The sequence below is a fragment of the Prionailurus viverrinus genome, chromosome D2 (genome assembly GCF_022837055.1).
Source record: "Prionailurus viverrinus isolate Anna chromosome D2, UM_Priviv_1.0, whole genome shotgun sequence".
Taxonomy (NCBI): domain Eukaryota; kingdom Metazoa; phylum Chordata; class Mammalia; order Carnivora; family Felidae; genus Prionailurus; species Prionailurus viverrinus.
Window position 1 is genome coordinate 56,969,988 of NC_062571.1, and position 18,865 is coordinate 56,988,852.

Here is an 18,865-nt window from a genome sequence, read left to right on the forward strand (position 1 = left end):
TAGCTTCAGCCATCCACTGGGGGGTCTTGGAACATACCCCCCATGGACAGAATGGGACCACTGTATTGTCTTCATTGGGTTTTATATAAAGGTTGTGCTGGCCTGGGGCACCTGGGAAGCTCAGTCAGTTAGGCATCCAACTCTTGATTTCAGCTCAGGTCATGATATCACAGTTTGTGAGATGGAGCCCCACATCAGACTCTGCACTGACAGTGTGGAGCCTGCTTAGGATTCTCTCTCTCTCTTTCTCTCTCTCTCTCTCAAAATAAATAAATAAACATTAAAAAAAAAGATTGTGTTTCCATATAAAATTAGTTGGGGAATATGTCTTATTTTTCTATTTTCTGAAAAAGTTTATGTGAGATTGATGTTATTGCTTCTTTAAATATTTGATCAAATTGGCTGATGAAGCCATCTAAACCTAGAGCTTTCTTTGTGAGGTTTTTAATTATATATTCAATTTACTTTATGTTACAGAACTATTCAAATTTTCTATTTCTTCTTACATTAATTTTGGTTAAGCTGGACATTTCTAGGACTTTGTCTATTTCACATAAATTTTCAAGCTTTATTGGCATAAACTTGCTTATAATATCTTCTTAGGTGCTTTTTTTTAAAGATTCCTTATTTTTTATTATTTTTTTAAATGTTTATTTATTTATTTTGAGAGCGAAAAAGAGAGAGCATGCATGCGTGCAAGCAGGAAAGAGGCAGAGAGAGGGGGAGAGAGAGAATCCCAAGCATCCTCCACGTTATCAACACAGAGCCCAAGGCAGGGCTCAAAGTCACCAACCATGAGTCATGACCTGAGCCAAAATCAAGAGTCGGACACTTAATCAACTGAGTCACCCAGGCACCCCCTCCTTTTAGGTATTTTTTAATGGTTCCTCTTAAGAACTACAAAGTTACATAATGATGTCCTTCTCTTTGTTCCTGATATTGATAATTTATGTTTTCTCTTTTAATTTATGAATCTTATTAGAGGTTTATTATTCGTTTTGTCAAGGTTACGGCTTTTGATTTTGCTGAATCCCTCTATCACGTATTTGCTGTTTATTTCATTAATTTCTGCTCTTATCTTTATTGCTTCCTTTCTTTACTGGATACAGGGTAAAGGTGGCACTGCAAATCAGTGGGGAATCAATGACCTTTTGACTAAATGGTGTGGGACACTTGGCTATCTACAGGAGGAAAAAGTGAAAATTGACCTCTATCACACAATATACACAAAGATCATCAATTGCAGGTGAGTGGCAGATCTAAAGGTGAATAGCAGAACCATAAACCTACTAGAAGGTAATATAGAAGAATACATTCTTGAACCGAAGCTGAGGAAATTTTTTAGTTTTTAAATACCGCATTAAAAATATTAACCACAAGGGGGCGCCTGGGTGGTTCAGTCGGTTAAGCATCTGACTTGGTTTCCGCTCAGGTCATAATCTCACAGTTTCATGAGTTCAAGCACAGAGCCTGATTGAGATTCTCGGTCTCCCTCTCTCTTTGCCCCATCCCTACTCATGCTGTTTCTGTCTCTCAAAATAAATAAATAATCTTAAAATATACATATATTAACCATAAAGGTACCTGGGTGGCTCAGTTGTTTGAGCATCCAACTCTTGATTTTGGCTCAGGCCATGATCCCACTGAGCGTGGAGCCCGATTAAGAGTTTCTCTCTCTCTCTCTCTCTCTCTCCCTCTGCCCCTCTCTTCCACACACACTCTTTTTCTTTCTCTTAAAAAAAAAGAAGAAACAAACCCAATAGAAAAACAGGCATGAAATTTCAATAAAATCTCATTAAAAAATTAGCCAAATGGCCCATATATTCATAAAGAAAAAAACTGTTCAATATCATTAAATATCAAGGAAATGCAAATTTTAAAACAATGACATACTATTATCCAACAGAATGACTAAAATTAAAAAGAATGACAATACCAAAGCTTAGACAAACTGACAGTAACTCTTTTATACTGATAGTGAGGCTATAAATTGATATAAGCATTTTGGAAAACTGTTTGGTCTTATCTACTAAAGTTGAACAAAAGTGTATCCTGTGACCCCAACAATTCTAAAACATGTCTAATGTATGCAGCCACGTGTGCACCAAAATCATTAGTAGAAACATTAATTTCTAAACAGCCAAAATATCCAGAATGATTCCTTAAATTGTGGCATATATAATGGTATATTTTACAGCAATGAAAATGAGCAAACTCCAGTCACATGCACCATCATGAATGAATCTCACATGTAATGATGAGCAAAAGAAGTTTCTCATACCACACATACACACACACACAGACTACTTAGTATGCAAGACCATTTACATCAAATTTTGAGAACAGACAAAACTATATTATTTAGCAATACTTACTTAAGTGGTAAAATTGTAAAGAGAAGCAAAGATATATTTACCATAAAATTCAGGAAACTGGCTACCTTTGAGGAGCAGTAATTAAGAAAAGGAGGCAAAAAGGGGAGTTGAGGGGAATTTCCAGGGTGCTAGCACTATTCTTGTGATAGATCATGGAGCTATGGGAAAAAGGAGCTTCATTTGAATGACTTATAGCTAATGTTAAGGTTTACTGAAGCTGGGCAATAGGAAAATACTAATCATATTATTCTACATTCTTGTATGTAGAACCACATCTTCCAAGATAAATCTTTTTTTTTAAATTTTTTTTTTAACGTTTATTTATTTTTGAGACAGAGAGAGACAGAGCATGAACGGGGGAGGAGCAGAGAGAGAGGGAGACACAGAATCGGAACCAGGCTCCAGGCTCTAGGCCATCAGCCCAGAGCCCGACGCGGGGCTCGAACTCACAGACCGTGAGATCGTGACCTGAGCTGAAGTCAGACGCTTAACCGACTGAGCCACCCAGGCGCTCCCTTCCAAGATAAATCTTAAGAAACCAAGCAGATTTGACCTAAATCTTGCTACAACTTGATGTTAATATCATAGAAAGTCAAAGTGAATAGTAAAGGTTAACTTCCTCATCACAGGAGTTTTTGATACATGAACAGAACCAGGAGAATTAGTAGTTAGGCAGTAGGCATACAGAGATAGTTAGGACTCCAGTATTTCAATGCATATATTAGGTAACTATCCCAAAGAAGAATAAGAGGCAGGGTCTATTAAAAAGGAAACTTTGGGGGCATCTGGCTGGCTCAATTGGTAGAGAATGTATGTGACTCTTGATCTCAGGGTAGTGAGTTCAAGCCCCACCTTAGACATAGAGCTTACATTTAAAAAAAAAAAAAGAAAAACGGCACAAAAAGAGACACTCAGATCAATGAAACAGAATAGAGAACCCAGAAATGGACCCACAAACATATGGCCAATTAATCTTTAACAAAGCAGGAATGAATATCCAATGGAATAAAGACAGGCTCTTCAGCAAATGGTGCTGGGAAAACTGGACAGCAACATGCAGAAAAATGAACCTGGACCACTTTCTTACAGCATACACAAAAATAAACTCAAAATGGATGAAAGACCTAAATGTAAGACAGGAAGCCATCAAAATCCTCGAGGAGAAAGCAGGCAAAAACCTCTTTGATCTTGGCGGCAGCAACTTCTTACTCAACACATCTCCAGAGGCAAGGGAATCAAAAGCAAACATGAACTATTGGGACCTCATCAAAATAAAAAGCTTCTACACAGCAAAGGAAACAAGCAGCAAAACTAAAAGGCAACCAACAGAATGGGAGAAGATATTTGCAAACGACGTATCAGATAAAGGATTAGTATCCAAAATCTATAAAGAACTTATCAAATTCAACACCCAAAAAACAAATAATCCAGTGAAGAAATGGGCAAAAAACATGAATAGACACTTCTCCAAAGAAGACATCCAGACGGCCAATCCACACATGAAAAAATGCTCAAGGGGCGCCTGGGTAGCTCAGTGAGTTAAGCCTCTGACTTCAGCTTCAGGTCATGATCTTGCACTCTGGGAGTTCGAGCCCCTCAGGCTCTGTGCTGACAGCTCAGAGCCTGGAGCCTGCGTTGGATTTTGTGTCTCCTTCTCTCTCTACCCCTCCGCCTCTCACGCTCTCTCTCGCTCTCTCTCTTTCTCAAAAATAAATAAACATTTAAAAGAGAAAGAAAAAAAAAGAAAAAATGCTCAACATCACTCATCATCGGGAACTACAAATCAAAACCACAATGAGACGCCACTTCAAACCTGTCAGAATGGCTAACATTAACAACCCAGGCGACAACAGATGGCGGCGAGGATGCAGAGAAATAGGATCTCTTGCATTGTTGGTGGGAATGCAAGCTGGCGCAGCCACTCTGGAAAACAGTATGGAGGTTCCTCAAAAAATTAAAAATATAGAACTACCCTATGACCACCAATTGCACTACTAGGTATTGATCCAAGGGATACAGGTGTGCTGTTTCAAAGAGGCACATGCACCCCAATGTTTATAGCAGTGCTATCAACAATAACCGAAGTATGGCAAGAGCCCAAATGTCCACTGATGGATGAATGGATAAAGAAGATGTGGTATATATATACAATGGAGTATTACTTGGCAATCAAAAAGAATGAAATCTTGCTATTTGCAACTACATGGATGGAACTAGAGGGTATTATGCCAAATGAAATTAATCAGAGAAAGACAAACAGCATATGACTTTACTCATATGAGGACTTTAAAATACAAAACGAACATAAGGGAAGGGAAGGAAGAATAATATAAAAACAGGGAGGGGAACAAAACATAAAAAACTCTTAAATATGCAGAACAAACAGAGGGTTGCTGGAGGGGTTGTGGGAAGGGGGACGGGCTAAATGGGTAAGGGACATTAAGGAATCTACTTCTGAAATCATTGTTGCACTATATGTTAACGAACTTGGATATAAATTTAAAAATAAATAAATTATTAAAAATAAGAAAGAAAGAAAGAAAGAAAGAAAGAAAGAAAGAAAGAAAGAAAAATTTGTATAACCTACTCATTGTCTGCTATGATTACTCTTACCACTAGATGGAAGTCTACATGTAAGGTAATCTGCTTAGTGAAAGAACTAGAAACAGAATCCACAGCTGAAAAATCAATTACAGAATAATGAAATGCAAGTGCTTTTGAGGCATGTTGAACCCATGAATCTGCAAAATTCAAGACAGTGGGGGGAAAAATATGTATCCTGCAGATGTATCTTTTGGCTGACTGCTACCAAAACTGCATACCCACAAAAACTAAATGTTTCCTCCCTAGTGAATTGCTTAACTTGATTTGTTCTCCAAGAACCACAACCTTGGCAACATCTATCAAAATATGAGCTATATTTAAAGTTGTCTAAATCTGACTTACCACCCTAAGAGAAGTAGGCACTCTCTGACTACTTTTTCAACTGTCTGGCTCTGAAATATGGCTTTCAATGTGTCACTTTCTGGGAGAGCTGTTAGATAGGAATACACAGAAGTATTAAACGAGAGGCTATTCTTCCTTTTTCTGCATATAAATTTAAACTGGTATCATGAAAAGTTGTATATATAGAGAAAGGATAAAACAAACCCCATGTGCCCAAGCTGGCAGCATTTTTACATAACAAAAACAGTTCAAAGTTGACAAGTAGTACTACAAGGTTTCAGCAAATAATATCCAATTTCTTAGACAAGAAACATTTATATCCTAAAGTCCACCCTTAGAGTAGCTGTCCAAGGTTTTGTAATTAGGACCTCTTATCTCTAATTTAGACTCCAAAAGTCTGCAAAAGTATATTTGTCCTCTACATTTGATCTCAACATAAACTAATTTCAAAGTACTAGAGCAACTTAACCTGAAATAAATTATTTAGAAATTAAAGAATTCCTGGAGCGTCTGGGTGGCTCAGCGGGTTAAGCATCTGATTTTGGCTCAGGTCGTGATCTCATGGTTTGTGGGCTGGAGCCCCGCATCCGGCTCTGTGCTGACAGTGGGAGCCTACTTCAGACTCTTTCTCTCCCTCTATCTCTGCCCCCCACCTCAAAAAATAAACAAACATTAAAAAAAATTGTTTTTTAAGAAACTAAAGAATTCCTGATTGCTTATCTTAACCTTAACATTTTTGGAAATCTGACCTAAGATTTTGCCCTACAGAATGACGACCCAATGTCCTCAGTCAAGAGGGCTAATTATACTTCCTCAAAGTATCAGTAACACAAATTTATTAACATGTATTTACTTGCCAATTTGTATCCTTTTTGGGTGTCACAAGAATTGGTATTAATTCTGCTGCTGCCACCTCTCTTAATTTTTCTCCGTCAGGCAAGTATACAATAAGAAAGTTTATTTGAATTAGAAAAATTACATCAAAATTCCTTATTTGGAGAAAGTTCTAAAAGATGTTTTGCTGACAATACAGTGTCTCTCTTATCATTACCTAAAATCTGTTTACCACTCAGAAAAGTATAGTCCAAACTTCAGGAGACTCTCTTTTCCAACAGACTTTAAAAGACATGAGCCTCAGGCAACTAAAACACAAAGTACTTCTATGTATGATCAGATTAGGTTCCAAAGACTACTTCTAAATCTATTTGTTCCAAAGTCCAGAGTGATCCTATCCAAGAGACAGCAAGTGCTTTTGCTCTGACATGTGACATTCATATCTTTAAAAAGAGCTTCTATTACCTTAGTCAATATTCTACAAACCTAATCATAAGTCTCTTCAACTAGCATAAGAAGGTGAAATCATAGTCACTCGTGTGTCATTTAAAATCAAACTAACCATGATCTACTGAGTGCTTTGTAATTTTAAATCATAAGGTATAGGGACAAGACACTAAGGTAATTTGCTGGCCTCCAGAAGTTTAAAATTCACTCAGCTTTTATTTTTTTCCCCCCACTACCTCTATTTTCAAAAATACAAGTAGCCAATTGCAGGTATAATTAAGCACAGGAGCACCTAGAGATGACTTTGAAAATTAGGTTGTAAACAATTTTTGTTTGATTGTATTTGCATATATACGTTATTTTAAAGAGCTCTTTGGGCAACTGCTAAAAATTCTTTGCATTGCAAGCGATTATGAGACTTTTTCACAGTAGTACGTCTTAAGCAACCTCCACTTTGGGAAAACACATACCTTCCCACTCCGTCTGAATGACACCAAGTGTTGAGAAGATGGAATGCTGAAAAGATGGCATTCTAATATATGGGATTTTATGGTGCATCAAGTATGTAATACTTTCGAAAAAATTGTTAAGTATTTTGAAAAATACTTTTTGAAAGTTTAAATATTCTAATGTCTTTTCAACACTTTTATTTCTCAACACCCAAAAAGAATCTATGTTGTCAGTTAAAATACTTACATTTTAATAAAATTTAGGCTTTATCCCCTATACAATCTTAATATACATACCCTGTATTTAAATTTTCAATAAAGGGGCACCAGGGTGGCTCAGTTGGTTAAGTGTCCAACTTCGGCTCAGGTCATAATCTCACAGTTCACGAGTTCAAGCCCTACATGGGCTCTGCGCTAACAGTGTGGAGCCTGTTTCAGATCCTCTGTCCCCCTCTCTCTCTGCCCCTCCCCATAAACATTTAAAAAATAAAAATAAAAAAATAAATCTTCAATGAAAACTGTTAACACATGATGTAGGCATGTTTCACACTGGTGGACTTTGATTACAAGAGCCTGGTCACAAGGATAGCTGCCACAAAATGACCTTACCAAAAGAAAAAATATTAATAAAGTAAGCCTTGACACCTGAGTGAAGAAACTATTACTGCAACCAAGGGAAGGACTGTGGGGATTCTAAAATGCAAAAAAACCTTAAAAATGATAAATAGACTTAAGTATACAAAAGCTAGCCATACTTCAAAGTACAACTTCCAGTGCATGTAGCAATCTCCAATCAAACTATAAAAGAAAGTCATTGATGATAATGCCAAGTATCATATTACTAAATTGTATCACTGTATACTTTCTTGGTTTCTCCCCCAATTCTGTTTCCTATTATTTGGTGAGTTATTCTTTAGCGTCACTAATATTACTTACTTGGTTTTATTTTTGTAATTGTGTTCAACATGAAAATAAGTGAAGAACTTTCTCATTATATAATCCCAATATCACTCTTTAGGTTAGTTTCTAAATTAATAAGGTTCTCCCCTACCCAAAGAGGAGATAAAGAGGGCTTTATCTCTAATCAGATAATCTGTCTAATCAGATGACATATTATCTTAAAACTGTCAAATAATGTTTTACTTATTTACAATAACACATTTCAGAGACTTAGACAAAGATCAACCAAACTATTTTAATTTTCTATGGGAAAAAATGAAAAGAACAAAAAAATAAAAACACAATCATATAATGTTACATTTCTGAAGTGGATATAGCTTTATGTGATATGTTGGACATTTTCTGTTAAACTGGGGGAAGTTTATTTGTCATAGATTGGCTCAGATTATTATTGCATTTTTGTAATCTTACTGAGTCCCAAGAAATTAGTTTTATGCTACATAATAAACTCTGGTCAGTAAACAAGAGAAATAAAGCTCAAACTTGACTACATTTATTTGAAACTGATCCATATGTCTTTATTTTTTAAATTTTTTTTTTCAACGTTTATTTATTTTTGGGACAGAGAGAGACAGAGCATGAACGGGGGAGGGGCAGAGAGAGAGGGAGACACAGAATCGGAAACAGGCTCCAGGCTCTGAGCCATCAGCCCAGAGCCCGACGCGGGGCTCGAACTCACGGACCGCGAGATCGTGACCTGGCTGAAGTCGGACGCCCAACCGACTGCATCACCCAGGCGCCCCCCATATGTCTTTAAACGAAACATCTCATCTCCGTATTTGTGTATACAAGCAATATTCTAATTATGTATTAATTTTTCAAAAGCCAAAGTGTTATTACTTCAGCACAACTAAATTCAGTAGGGGGTGACTAAATTTTTCTATGGTTCCGTTTCATTCTGGTGTCCAGCTTTCATGTAATAGTTCAACCTGACAAATCACTTTTTTTTTTTTTTTTAATTTTTTTTTCAACGTTTATTTATTTTTTTGGGACAGAGAGAGACAGAGCATGAACGGGGGAGGGGCAGAGAGAGAGGGAGACACAGAATCGGAAGCAGGCTCCAGGCTCTGAGCCATCAGCCCAGAGCCTGACGCGGGGCTCGAACTCACGGACCGCAAGATCGTGACCTGGCTGAAGTCGGACGCTTAACCGACTGCGCCACCCAGACGCCCCACCTTTTTTTAATCTAGTAACTGATACTATTATTATGTTTTCATATGATCATCTTAAAAGTTATGGCTTTATAGTGTTATAGTTATGAATTTCACACTAACACATTTCCCGTTATAAAATGTACTATCATTAATGCACTCCATATTTGAATAATTACTTATAAGGTAGATCACAAAACTTGTGAACATCTGACAAAATCATTTTCCCTACTATATTACTACAGTTTTACACTTGATTACAAAAAAGAATGATAGCTTTCCTACAAAATTTTAAGTATAACTAAAGACCATAACACAAAAGATAATACAAGATCATTAACTGCCCAATCCATGGTACAAACAATAAAAGATGTACAAATTCAGCAGTAGGAGAGAGGCGCCTAGGTGGCTCGGTCAGTTAAGCGTCCAACTTCAGCTCAGGTCATGATCTCACGGCTCATGAGTTTGAGCCCTGCATCAGGCCTTCTGCTGTCAGTGTAGAACCTCTTCAGATCCTCTGTCCCCCTCTTTCTCTGCCCCTCCCCCGCTCATTCTCATACTCTCTCTCTCTCAAAAATAAACATTAAAAAAAAAAGAAGGTAGGAGAGAAACTCTCACTCTTATACAAGAGATGAGATTTGAGGTAGATCTTAAAGATGAATAGGGTTTGGACAGTGGAAAAAAGAAATAAGTAGTACTTAAATAAGGGGCTTGTTGGTTTGGTTGGTTTTTTAAGAAACATAAAATGTGGGGCACCTGGGTGCCTCAGTCGGTTAAGCATCCAACTCTCAGTATCGGCTCGGATCATGATCCCAGTTTCATGAGTTCAAGCCCCTCATCCGGCTCTGCTCTGGCAGCGCAGAACCTGCTTGGGATTCTCCCTCTCTCTCTCCCTCTCCCTCTCTCTCTCTCTCTCTCTCTCTCTCTCTCTCTCTGCCCCTCTCCCACTCACACTGTCTCTGTCTCTCTCAAAATAAATTTAAAAAAGAAAAGAAAAGAAAAGAAAAAAGAAAAGAAAAGAAACATAAAATATGTTCTCCACATACTTATGGCAAGCCCTTTTCAAAACATAACGTTAAATAGAGGGGAGTATACAGAGGGGTTAATGAAATAGTGTAGTGGACATCTGTTTTTTGCATACCCGACATCTATTTCCCCCTTCCTCTGGTAAGAGCACCCCTACTCTCCTTTGTGCAATAAGCTCTCCCCATCTTTCAATGTATGTGGTTTGCCACCAATATCGACCCTACTCCCTGGGCAGCAAGTGTGAGCTCAGGACCCAGGCTTAACCAATGGAAACATTCTATCCTCCTCATTGATTCAGACAAAGGCCCACAGAGTCAAACCAGGAAAAGATTTAATTCCAGAGTCATGCTAGATGCTAAGATTGCTAAACCTGTGGAATGTGAGACTGAAGCTGCTGGTGGTCCTTTACTGCATCTTTTGTAAAGAACTTGCCTTTTCAAAAAGCAGGAAAAAAAGGAAGGAAACCAGATCTAAGAAAGCAAGAAGCAGATGCCTCATGACATAGAGATTTGAGAATTTCAATACAGACTAAGCCATGCTCGATCTACCCCTTGGACTTTTCATTTTCTTAAGCCAATCGATAGCATCTCTTTGCTTAAGCTAGTTTAAGTTTCTGTCACATATAACTGAAAGAATCCTAATAAATATAAATGCTAAAAATGTCACCCCCTAGGGGCGCCTGGGTGGCTCAGTCAGTTGGGCGCCCAACTTCGGCTCAGGTCATGATCTCACAGCTCATGAGTTCGAGCCCCGCGTCAAGCTATTGTGCTGACCATTCGGAACCTGGAGCCTGCTTCGGATTCTGTGTGTGTGTCTCTCTCTGCCCCTAACCCACTCACATTCTGTCTCTATCCTTCTCAAGAATAAATAAACATTTTTTTTTAATTAAAAAAAAAAAAAAGTCAGCCCCTAGTATAAATCCCAGCCCCTCTTTGGTCATTTTGGTATTCCGCCTCCCTACTTCTTCCTTGGGAAATCTCTCTTCTCCTAGATCACCTCTTGCTGGGCTCATTATCACCACTGCCTCTAAAGCCTGCCTTATGGCTGTGGCTGGCAGCCTCTACTAGGAAGTTACCCTCTCTTCTCCATATTTTCTTTTTAATTTTTATCTTATCACTTGTGCTTCTCCTTTCCGTACCATTTTTCCAATGCTTCTTGGCTTTTTAATAAGCCAGTCTTGGGTTTTCTTACAACGTGAACTTCTGTTCAGCCAAATGCACCAATCACAGCACACAGCATGCAGCCTTTGGTTCTTCAGCTCAGCTCATTTCGGTGATTTTCATTGTCCCACATTATTCAAAGGTTCATTTTAAAAAAAAATAACAAAACTTTCAAGCTTACTGCTGTGTTATGCCAAATAACTGATGCTGATATTAAATCTAAATTCAGGATAAAAGGGTATTACTCTAATAAGTATAACTAAAAACTACACTTGTTCAAAAGATTCATGTGCAATACCCAGACCTAGAACAAGGCCAAAAAAAAATTATTATACATTAGACCCTGGCAGAAATGCAATTAACTCTTTTAAAATTACATAGATTTCAAGATCATTACAAACAACAATTTCTAAAACCTCGTATAACTACCTACTGGAAACCCCATTTAAAGATAGGGAAATACAAAAGTAACTTGCTCAAAGACACAAACTGCTTTAACTGAGAGAACAGTATCAATAAACAACACACCCTCTGGGATCTCTGCAAGTTTGAAACTGCAAAGATCAGTAAGGTAATACTAACACTTTACACATCAGCATGCCTCAAAAAAATAAAATACAGATAAGCAATAGTTATCAGGTTAAATATAATTTAACAGTCTTGGGGGGCTTAGGTGGCTCCATCCGTTGAGCGTCCAACCTCAGCTCAGGTCATAAATCCACAGTTTGTGAGTTCAAGCCCCGCATGAGGCTCTCTGTTGTCAGCACAGAGCCCACTTTGGATCCTCTGCCCTGCTCTCTCTCTGCCCCTTCCCTGCTGGTTCTATATCAAAATAAATACATAAACTTTAAAAAAAATAGATAAATATAATTTAACAGTCTTGCTCTAGGTTCTTTATTCCAGGAAACAGTGATTCCATCTAGAAAGCATATAGACTTTTACAAGTTTACATGCAAATAAGTGTGTCAGTGCAAATTTAACCACCCATCACTCTCTTGTCTTCTCTGATGTGTTTCTGTCCCTCCTCATTCTTTCAGATCCTACCCAGTATCTCATACTCTTCCATAGAAGTCTTAGGAAGTGCTACAGCAAGGGAGGCAAAGAACTAGAGTGAGATGATTATCCACATGTGCCAGTTATTGATTTCATGCCTCTCACCCACGGTTGCCTACTCTGCAAAAATGGAGCTGGAGCCCTTAAATATATTTCCTTCTCCAGGCACCTGGATGGCTCAGTTGGTTAAGTATCCAACTCCTGGTTTCCACTCCGGTTATGATCTCAGGGTTCGTGGTTTGACACCCCCCCCCCCCCCCAGTGTGGAGCCTGCTTGGGATTCTCTCACTTTCCCTCTCTCTCTGCCTCTCCCCACTCATAAGCTCTCTCTCAAAATAAATTTGTTTACTTAAAGTTTATGTATTTTCTTCTCCAGCTGGCATGACAGTGAGAGTTCATAAAGAACACAGGGGTGACACTGCAGGAGGAGGAGCCTTTCCCTTTCCCTGGCCCCAGGGCACTCCACTAGGAAAGCTCCTGCAGCATGCACAGCTTCTCCAGTACCCAGATCCCACACCATAGGCGGCTTCTCCAGTGACAGCCTCCTGCAGTCTATGGCACTGAGCAGCACCCATAAGCCAGTAGCTCCCTAGGAACAGCTTTCCCCAGTACCCTAAAGCGTGGATTTCTAGCAGGTTCTATAAGGTGAATTTCCAACAAGTTCCACCACAGCAACTTTTCTGCCATTCAATGTGAGCCATAGCCATGCCTTAAACAAAGCGTGGACCTCTTTCTTGTACGTTCTATCTCAGCCCTAAGGATTATAGTGGATTCTTTTTTTTTTTTTTTAATCAAGGTATAAATGGCATATAAAATTGCAAGATGTTTAAAGTGTACAACATGATGATTCAATATATATAAGCTGATTCTGATATCTACTATTTATATAATCTTTAGAGATCTCTTTTACTTACTAGCCAATCCCTGTTAACTCCAATCCCACTATAGTTAACAATTCTTTATGTTAAACACTTTTTGCTCAAATTACTGTATAGTTTCTGTGTCCTAGTTGAACCTCAACTGATCTATCAGGTAAAACTAGCAAACCATCAGCACAAAATAGATGGGCTCTGGCATTTCTAGAAAAAAACCCATCCTAAAAAATGATTAATAACAGTGTAGTTAAGAGAATTCATACAAGGTAACCAGAGGGTATCTTCAAGAAGGAAATGAGATCACTGCTGTTAAAAAATAATAATAATAAGCATTAATATAATCAACTGTAGTGTATCCCTCCCAAAGATAAAATAAGGCAAACTGGTGTACATAACTTGTATATTCTTTGTGCAAATTACCAAATTTGCATTTAGCAATTGGCTTCTTGTGAGCCTGAATGGAGTCAGTCTCCTCAAACCCACCTAATGGATAAAATAGTGTCTGAACTCACAATAACAAAAACAGACTGCCACTCTCTGATGACCTTCCACATAACCAACCAGCAACCTCCAGCTTTAACATTCGTTAAACTCACAAACTCTACAAAAGGTCAGAAGCAAAGAAAAGTAAGCCACTTTTATGTGGATTATTTTAAAATTCTATTCCTTCTTCCCCTCTCCTTCCACAAGACTGGCCTTGTCTATAAATATAATGATCAAACTCTCTAAGCCAGGTAATTGATAAAAATATAAAATGAAATGATTCAGATTCAAGAAAGACCATTGAAGCAGGTCTGCATGGCTCAGTCAGTTAAGTGTCCAACTCTTGATCTCAGAGCACATCATGATCTCACAATTCATGGGGTCAAGCCCCAAGTCAGGCTCTGTGCTGACAGTGTGAAGCCCGTTTGGGATTCTCTCTCTCTCCCTCTCTCCCTGTCCTCCTGCTCACTTGTGCTCTCTCTAAATAAATAAATAAATAGACTTTAAAAATGAAAAAAAGAAAAATCACTGAAGAATCTATTCCTGTGCCTGCTTTGGCAGCACATATACTAAAATTGAAGAATCTATTCCTCATTACCCTTCACATAGAATATTTTTTAATGTTTATTTATTTTTGAAAGAGAGAGAGAGGGAGAGAGAGAGAAAATACAAGCGGGGGAGGGGAAGAAAGAGAGGGGGACAGAGCCTGTCACAGGGCTCAAACTCATGAACCGTGAGATCACGACCTGAGCCAAAGTCCCACACTCAGCCAACTGAGCCACCCAGGTGCCCCCCTTCGGATAGGATTTGACAGCACAAATACAAAACTGGATTCAGGTGTTTAAATCATGTTTTCCCACTTGTGCATGTGAGAAGAGGCAAGTCTTCCAAAGATCAGTAAAGGTTCCATTTTTCACTTTTTTTTTTTTCCATCTATCACTTTTCTTAAGGGCCACACTGCTGTCTTATCAAAGGAAGAACAATATAACAAAAAGTCTTCAGGAAATTATGTGTTGAGTAACCAATATTCCACTCTCTATGGTGTATTTAAATTAGCAGAATACAGGACCCTTTCCCCTTCTATAGGACTTTCCTTATCCTCCAAAAACAATTCCAAAATGGAATGCAAGCATCCAGTAAGTAGTTGTTTCCTAAGCTTCCTGCTGTTCCTAAATTCTAGAAACAGGCTTGGGCCCCAAAACTTGGACACTGCTGGCATATTAACTGTCACCAACTTATGACAAATGTTATCACTACCATGGCTTGTTATGCTTCCCTCCAACCCTGGATGTTCCCATTTGCTTTTCTAGGTTCACAGCAGGTTTCTTTTTCCCCGTGAATTTTGGGGTTAAAAAGCTTGTGACTCTTTGTTATCAATTTCCCCTCTTCATCTAATAATAGCACTTTTATTATATGTCTGTTTAATTCAAAAAGTACTGAACTGGGCGCCTATGTGGCTCAGTTGTCAAGCAACTAACTTCGGCTCAGGTCATGATCTCACGGTTCATGAGTTCAAGTCCCACATCGGACAAGCTTGAACCCTGCATCGGGTGAGCTTGTGCTCTGCTTCAGGTGAGCCTCACTTTCTCTTTCTCTCTCTCTCTCTCTCTCTCTCTCTCTCTCTCTCTCTCCCTCACTCTCTCTCTTCCCCCTTTCTCTGTCTCTCTCTCCCTCTGCCCCTCCTGGGATTCTCTCTCTGTCCCTCTCTCACTTGTGCCCTCTCTCTCTCTCTCTCTCAAAAAAAAAAAAAAAAAAAGGTACTGAACTGTATTTCCCTACTGCCAATTATGTAGGAGAAATGGCTACAGATTTTCCTGCTTTAGCTTTTCTCTCTTTGGCCTTTAAAAGTCTTAAATATTTTTATATTGCTATTGGTAGAGTGGATAGCTTCTATTTGTGGATTCCCCTTTAGAATTGTTCACTTAAGAGTAACTTGAAGGTAGGGGACCCTGGGTGGCTCAGTCACTTGAGCATCCAACTTCGGCTCAGGTCATGATCTCAGTTCCTAAGATCAAGCCCCGCATCAGGCTCTGAGCTGACAGCATGGAGCCTACTTGGAATTCTTTCTCTCCCTCTCTCTCTGCCTCTCCCCCACACAAGCACACACACACATACTCTCTCTCAAAATAAACTTAAAAAAAAAAGACTATTATTCATTCATTATTGACCACCTATGCAAAGCTAAGCACCGGGAATATGTAATAAAAATAAACATGTGTCCTGCCCTCAAAAAGCCTTACAGAAACCTGAATTTTCTTTTATAATAGGAAATTGATAAAAGTTTCAAATTAAATAAAATTCTGTAAATACCTGCTGATCATATAACTAAACCTGGCACTTAAAACTTAAATTCAATTGGCAACATCCTTTAAAGGAATTCAAACTACTCCTGCTATAGACTAGTATTTTGTCTTCAGGTTTTCATCACAATTCAAGATTTTAAAGCAGGATGAGAGATGAGTTCATCAAATTTACCAATCCCCTCTACAGTGTCCAGGCACCAATGATCAACCATTTATAGACACCTCCAAGAGTGAAAAACTCTTCCCTGTAAGATATTAACACACTCAACCATGTCTATCTCAGCTAGGGAAGGAGTCCAGTGCCCATTCATAAACCCAACTTCCCAAGACTTGGAATCTCTTATTCAATACAAATGGCACCAAGAGACACCAAAGTGTTTACACTTTACACTGAGGCAATGAGAATAATCTCACTCTACTAAATTCTAATATATAAGTAATCAGTTGATCAGTTGAGACAACTAAGGTCTCAAGGCTGTGGCAAGACCACCTGGAAATTCTTTCTGGGAAAAGCTATCTTTTGGTGTGCCTGTAGAAATTATGATTTCTTAAACTGCAGATCTGTTCTTTAGTTCTACCAGGAAAAAGAAAATCTATCACATAATGAAGGGTTATTACCTGCTAGGCTCAGTACTAAGCACTTTTTTTTTTTTAATTTTTTTTCTTAATGTTTATTTATTTTTGAGAGAGAGAGAGAAACAGAGTGTGAGTGCAGGAGGGGCAGAGAGAGAGGAAGACACGTAATCTGAAGCAGGCTCCAGGCTCTGAGCTGTCAACATAGAGCCCTACACGGGGCTCAAACTCTCCAACTGTGAGATCATGACCTGAGCTGAAGTTGGATGCTTAACCAACTGAGCCACCCAGATGCCCCAGGTCTAAGAACTTTAAAAGGACTGTCTAATTTAATACTGACATTCTCTGGAGTAGACACCATTGTGCCCATTTATAAATAAAGACACTGAAGCTGAGAGAGGTTTAAAAATTGGCTGAGTATTTTATATATGATCCAGCAATCCCGCTTGTATTTATCCAAAAGTATTGAAATCAGGATCTCAAAGAATTACTGGCACTCTCACGTTCACTGAGGCACAATTAACAATCACTAAGGTATGGAACAAGTTAAATGTCCATGGACAGATGAATGGAATAGCAAAATGTGGTATATACACAGAATGGAATATTACTCAGCTTTTAGAAAGAAGAAAATTCTGCAATAGGTGACAACATGGATGAACCTTATAAGCCAGTTACTGGAAGGCAAATGATTCCACTTCTATATATGAGGTACTAAAATAGTCAATTTCATAGAACGGAAGAGTAGAATGGTGGTTGCCGGGACTGGGAGAGGGGCAATGGGAAGTTACTAATTAACAGGCATAAAGTTCCAGTTAAGCAAGATGAATAAGCTCTTGGGGCGCCTGGGTGGCTCAGTCAGCTGAGCATCCGACTTCGGCTCAGGTCATGATCTCACAGTTCGTGAGTTCGAGCCCGCGTCAGGCTCTGTGCTGACAGCTTGGAGCCTGGAACCTGCTTCTGATTTCTGTGTCTCCCTCTCTCTTTGCCCCTCCCCCGCTCATGCTCTGTCTCTCTGTCTCTCTCTCTGTCTCTCTCTCTCTCTCTCTCTCTGTCAAAAATAAAAAACTTAAAGATGAATAAGCTCTTGAGATATGCTGTACAACATTGTACCTATCGTCAACAATATTATCTCATACACTGAAAATTTTGCTAAGAGGGTTCGCGCGTGGATGGCTCAGTCGGTTCAGCGGCTGACTTCAGCTTCGGTCATGATCTCAGGGTTAGTGAGTTGGGGCCCCTACACAGGGCTCTCGGTCAGTGTGGGGTCGCTTGGGATCCTCTGTCCCCCTCTCTCTCTGCCCTTTCCCACCCTCAGAAATAAACATTTACTTTAATTTTATTTATTTATTTATTTATTTATTTATTTATTTGCTAAGAGGGTAGCCCTCATGTTAAGTATTCTAAAGCACAACGAAAATTTTTATTTAATTGGCACAAGAACTCAAACCCATTTCTGGCACTCCAACCCTCGCTCCGACTTTAACACATACACTGCGGTACTGACAGAGCTCTCTCCCGGCACTGTGTGACGTTAGGGAATTCGCTTAACAGCTCTGGGCTTGAGTTTCCTCACCAAGGAAGCTCAGCGCAAAAGCAAGCAGAGCTGCCACCACCAACCGGTGGGTCTGCAGCCAACGCTGCGGACAGACCTCCGGAGGGCATCAACGGGACCAAGCGGAGGCCAGGCTGGATCCCAGCTCCTGAGCCAGACCGCAGGCGTGAAGGTGAGAAACGCGGTGGCAGGAAACAACAAAGCGTGGCCCCGCTGGGTCACCACGACCCAAAGGAAAAGCGTCAGTACGACCAGCCCACGGCCTCGTTTCCAAGGAAGCTGGACCAAGAACTCGGCTCACCTCCGGCGGGAATCCCTGGCTGGCACCTCCCCTTCACTCTGCGCCTCTGTCGCCATCTTAGTCAGCAAACTTCTTTCTCCGCCCCCATCTCCGGCCCCGCCCCCACGCCTTTGGATTGGCTAAGGTGTTTCCCCCCTCTTCCATGCGATTGGGTGACTTTACCACCCCTCCGCAAACTAAACGGTTTCATGATATTATTGGTCTATTCAAATTGCTAACGGTCATTGGTCGCCCCCAGCCCTGGCGGAAAAAAAAAAAAAGGATCCCGGAGGAGACCGAGCCCCGAGACCTGCTGGGGGTTGTAGTTTCTTGTTTTGATTAGCCCTTCGTATTCCACCTACTTTTTAAGGTTCAAGTCAGAAATCCCCAGCCTA

The 18,865-nt window shown here is 39.5% G+C and overlaps 1 protein-coding gene across 3 annotated transcripts in view; it reads right to left on the reverse strand.

Moving 5' to 3' along the window:
- Positions 1 to 18,583, reverse strand: part of ARHGAP19 (Rho GTPase activating protein 19) — a 68,140-nt gene extending 49,557 nt beyond the window's left edge. For all 3 annotated transcript variants that reach the window (XM_047826121.1, XM_047826119.1, XM_047826120.1), the window contains exon 1: positions 18,492 to 18,583. In XM_047826121.1, coding sequence (XP_047682077.1) covers positions 18,492 to 18,547 — 56 coding nt within the window. In that variant the 5' untranslated portion in view covers positions 18,548 to 18,583. The remainder of the gene's footprint in view (positions 1 to 18,491) is intronic.
- Between the last annotated feature and the right edge of the window lie 282 nt (positions 18,584 to 18,865).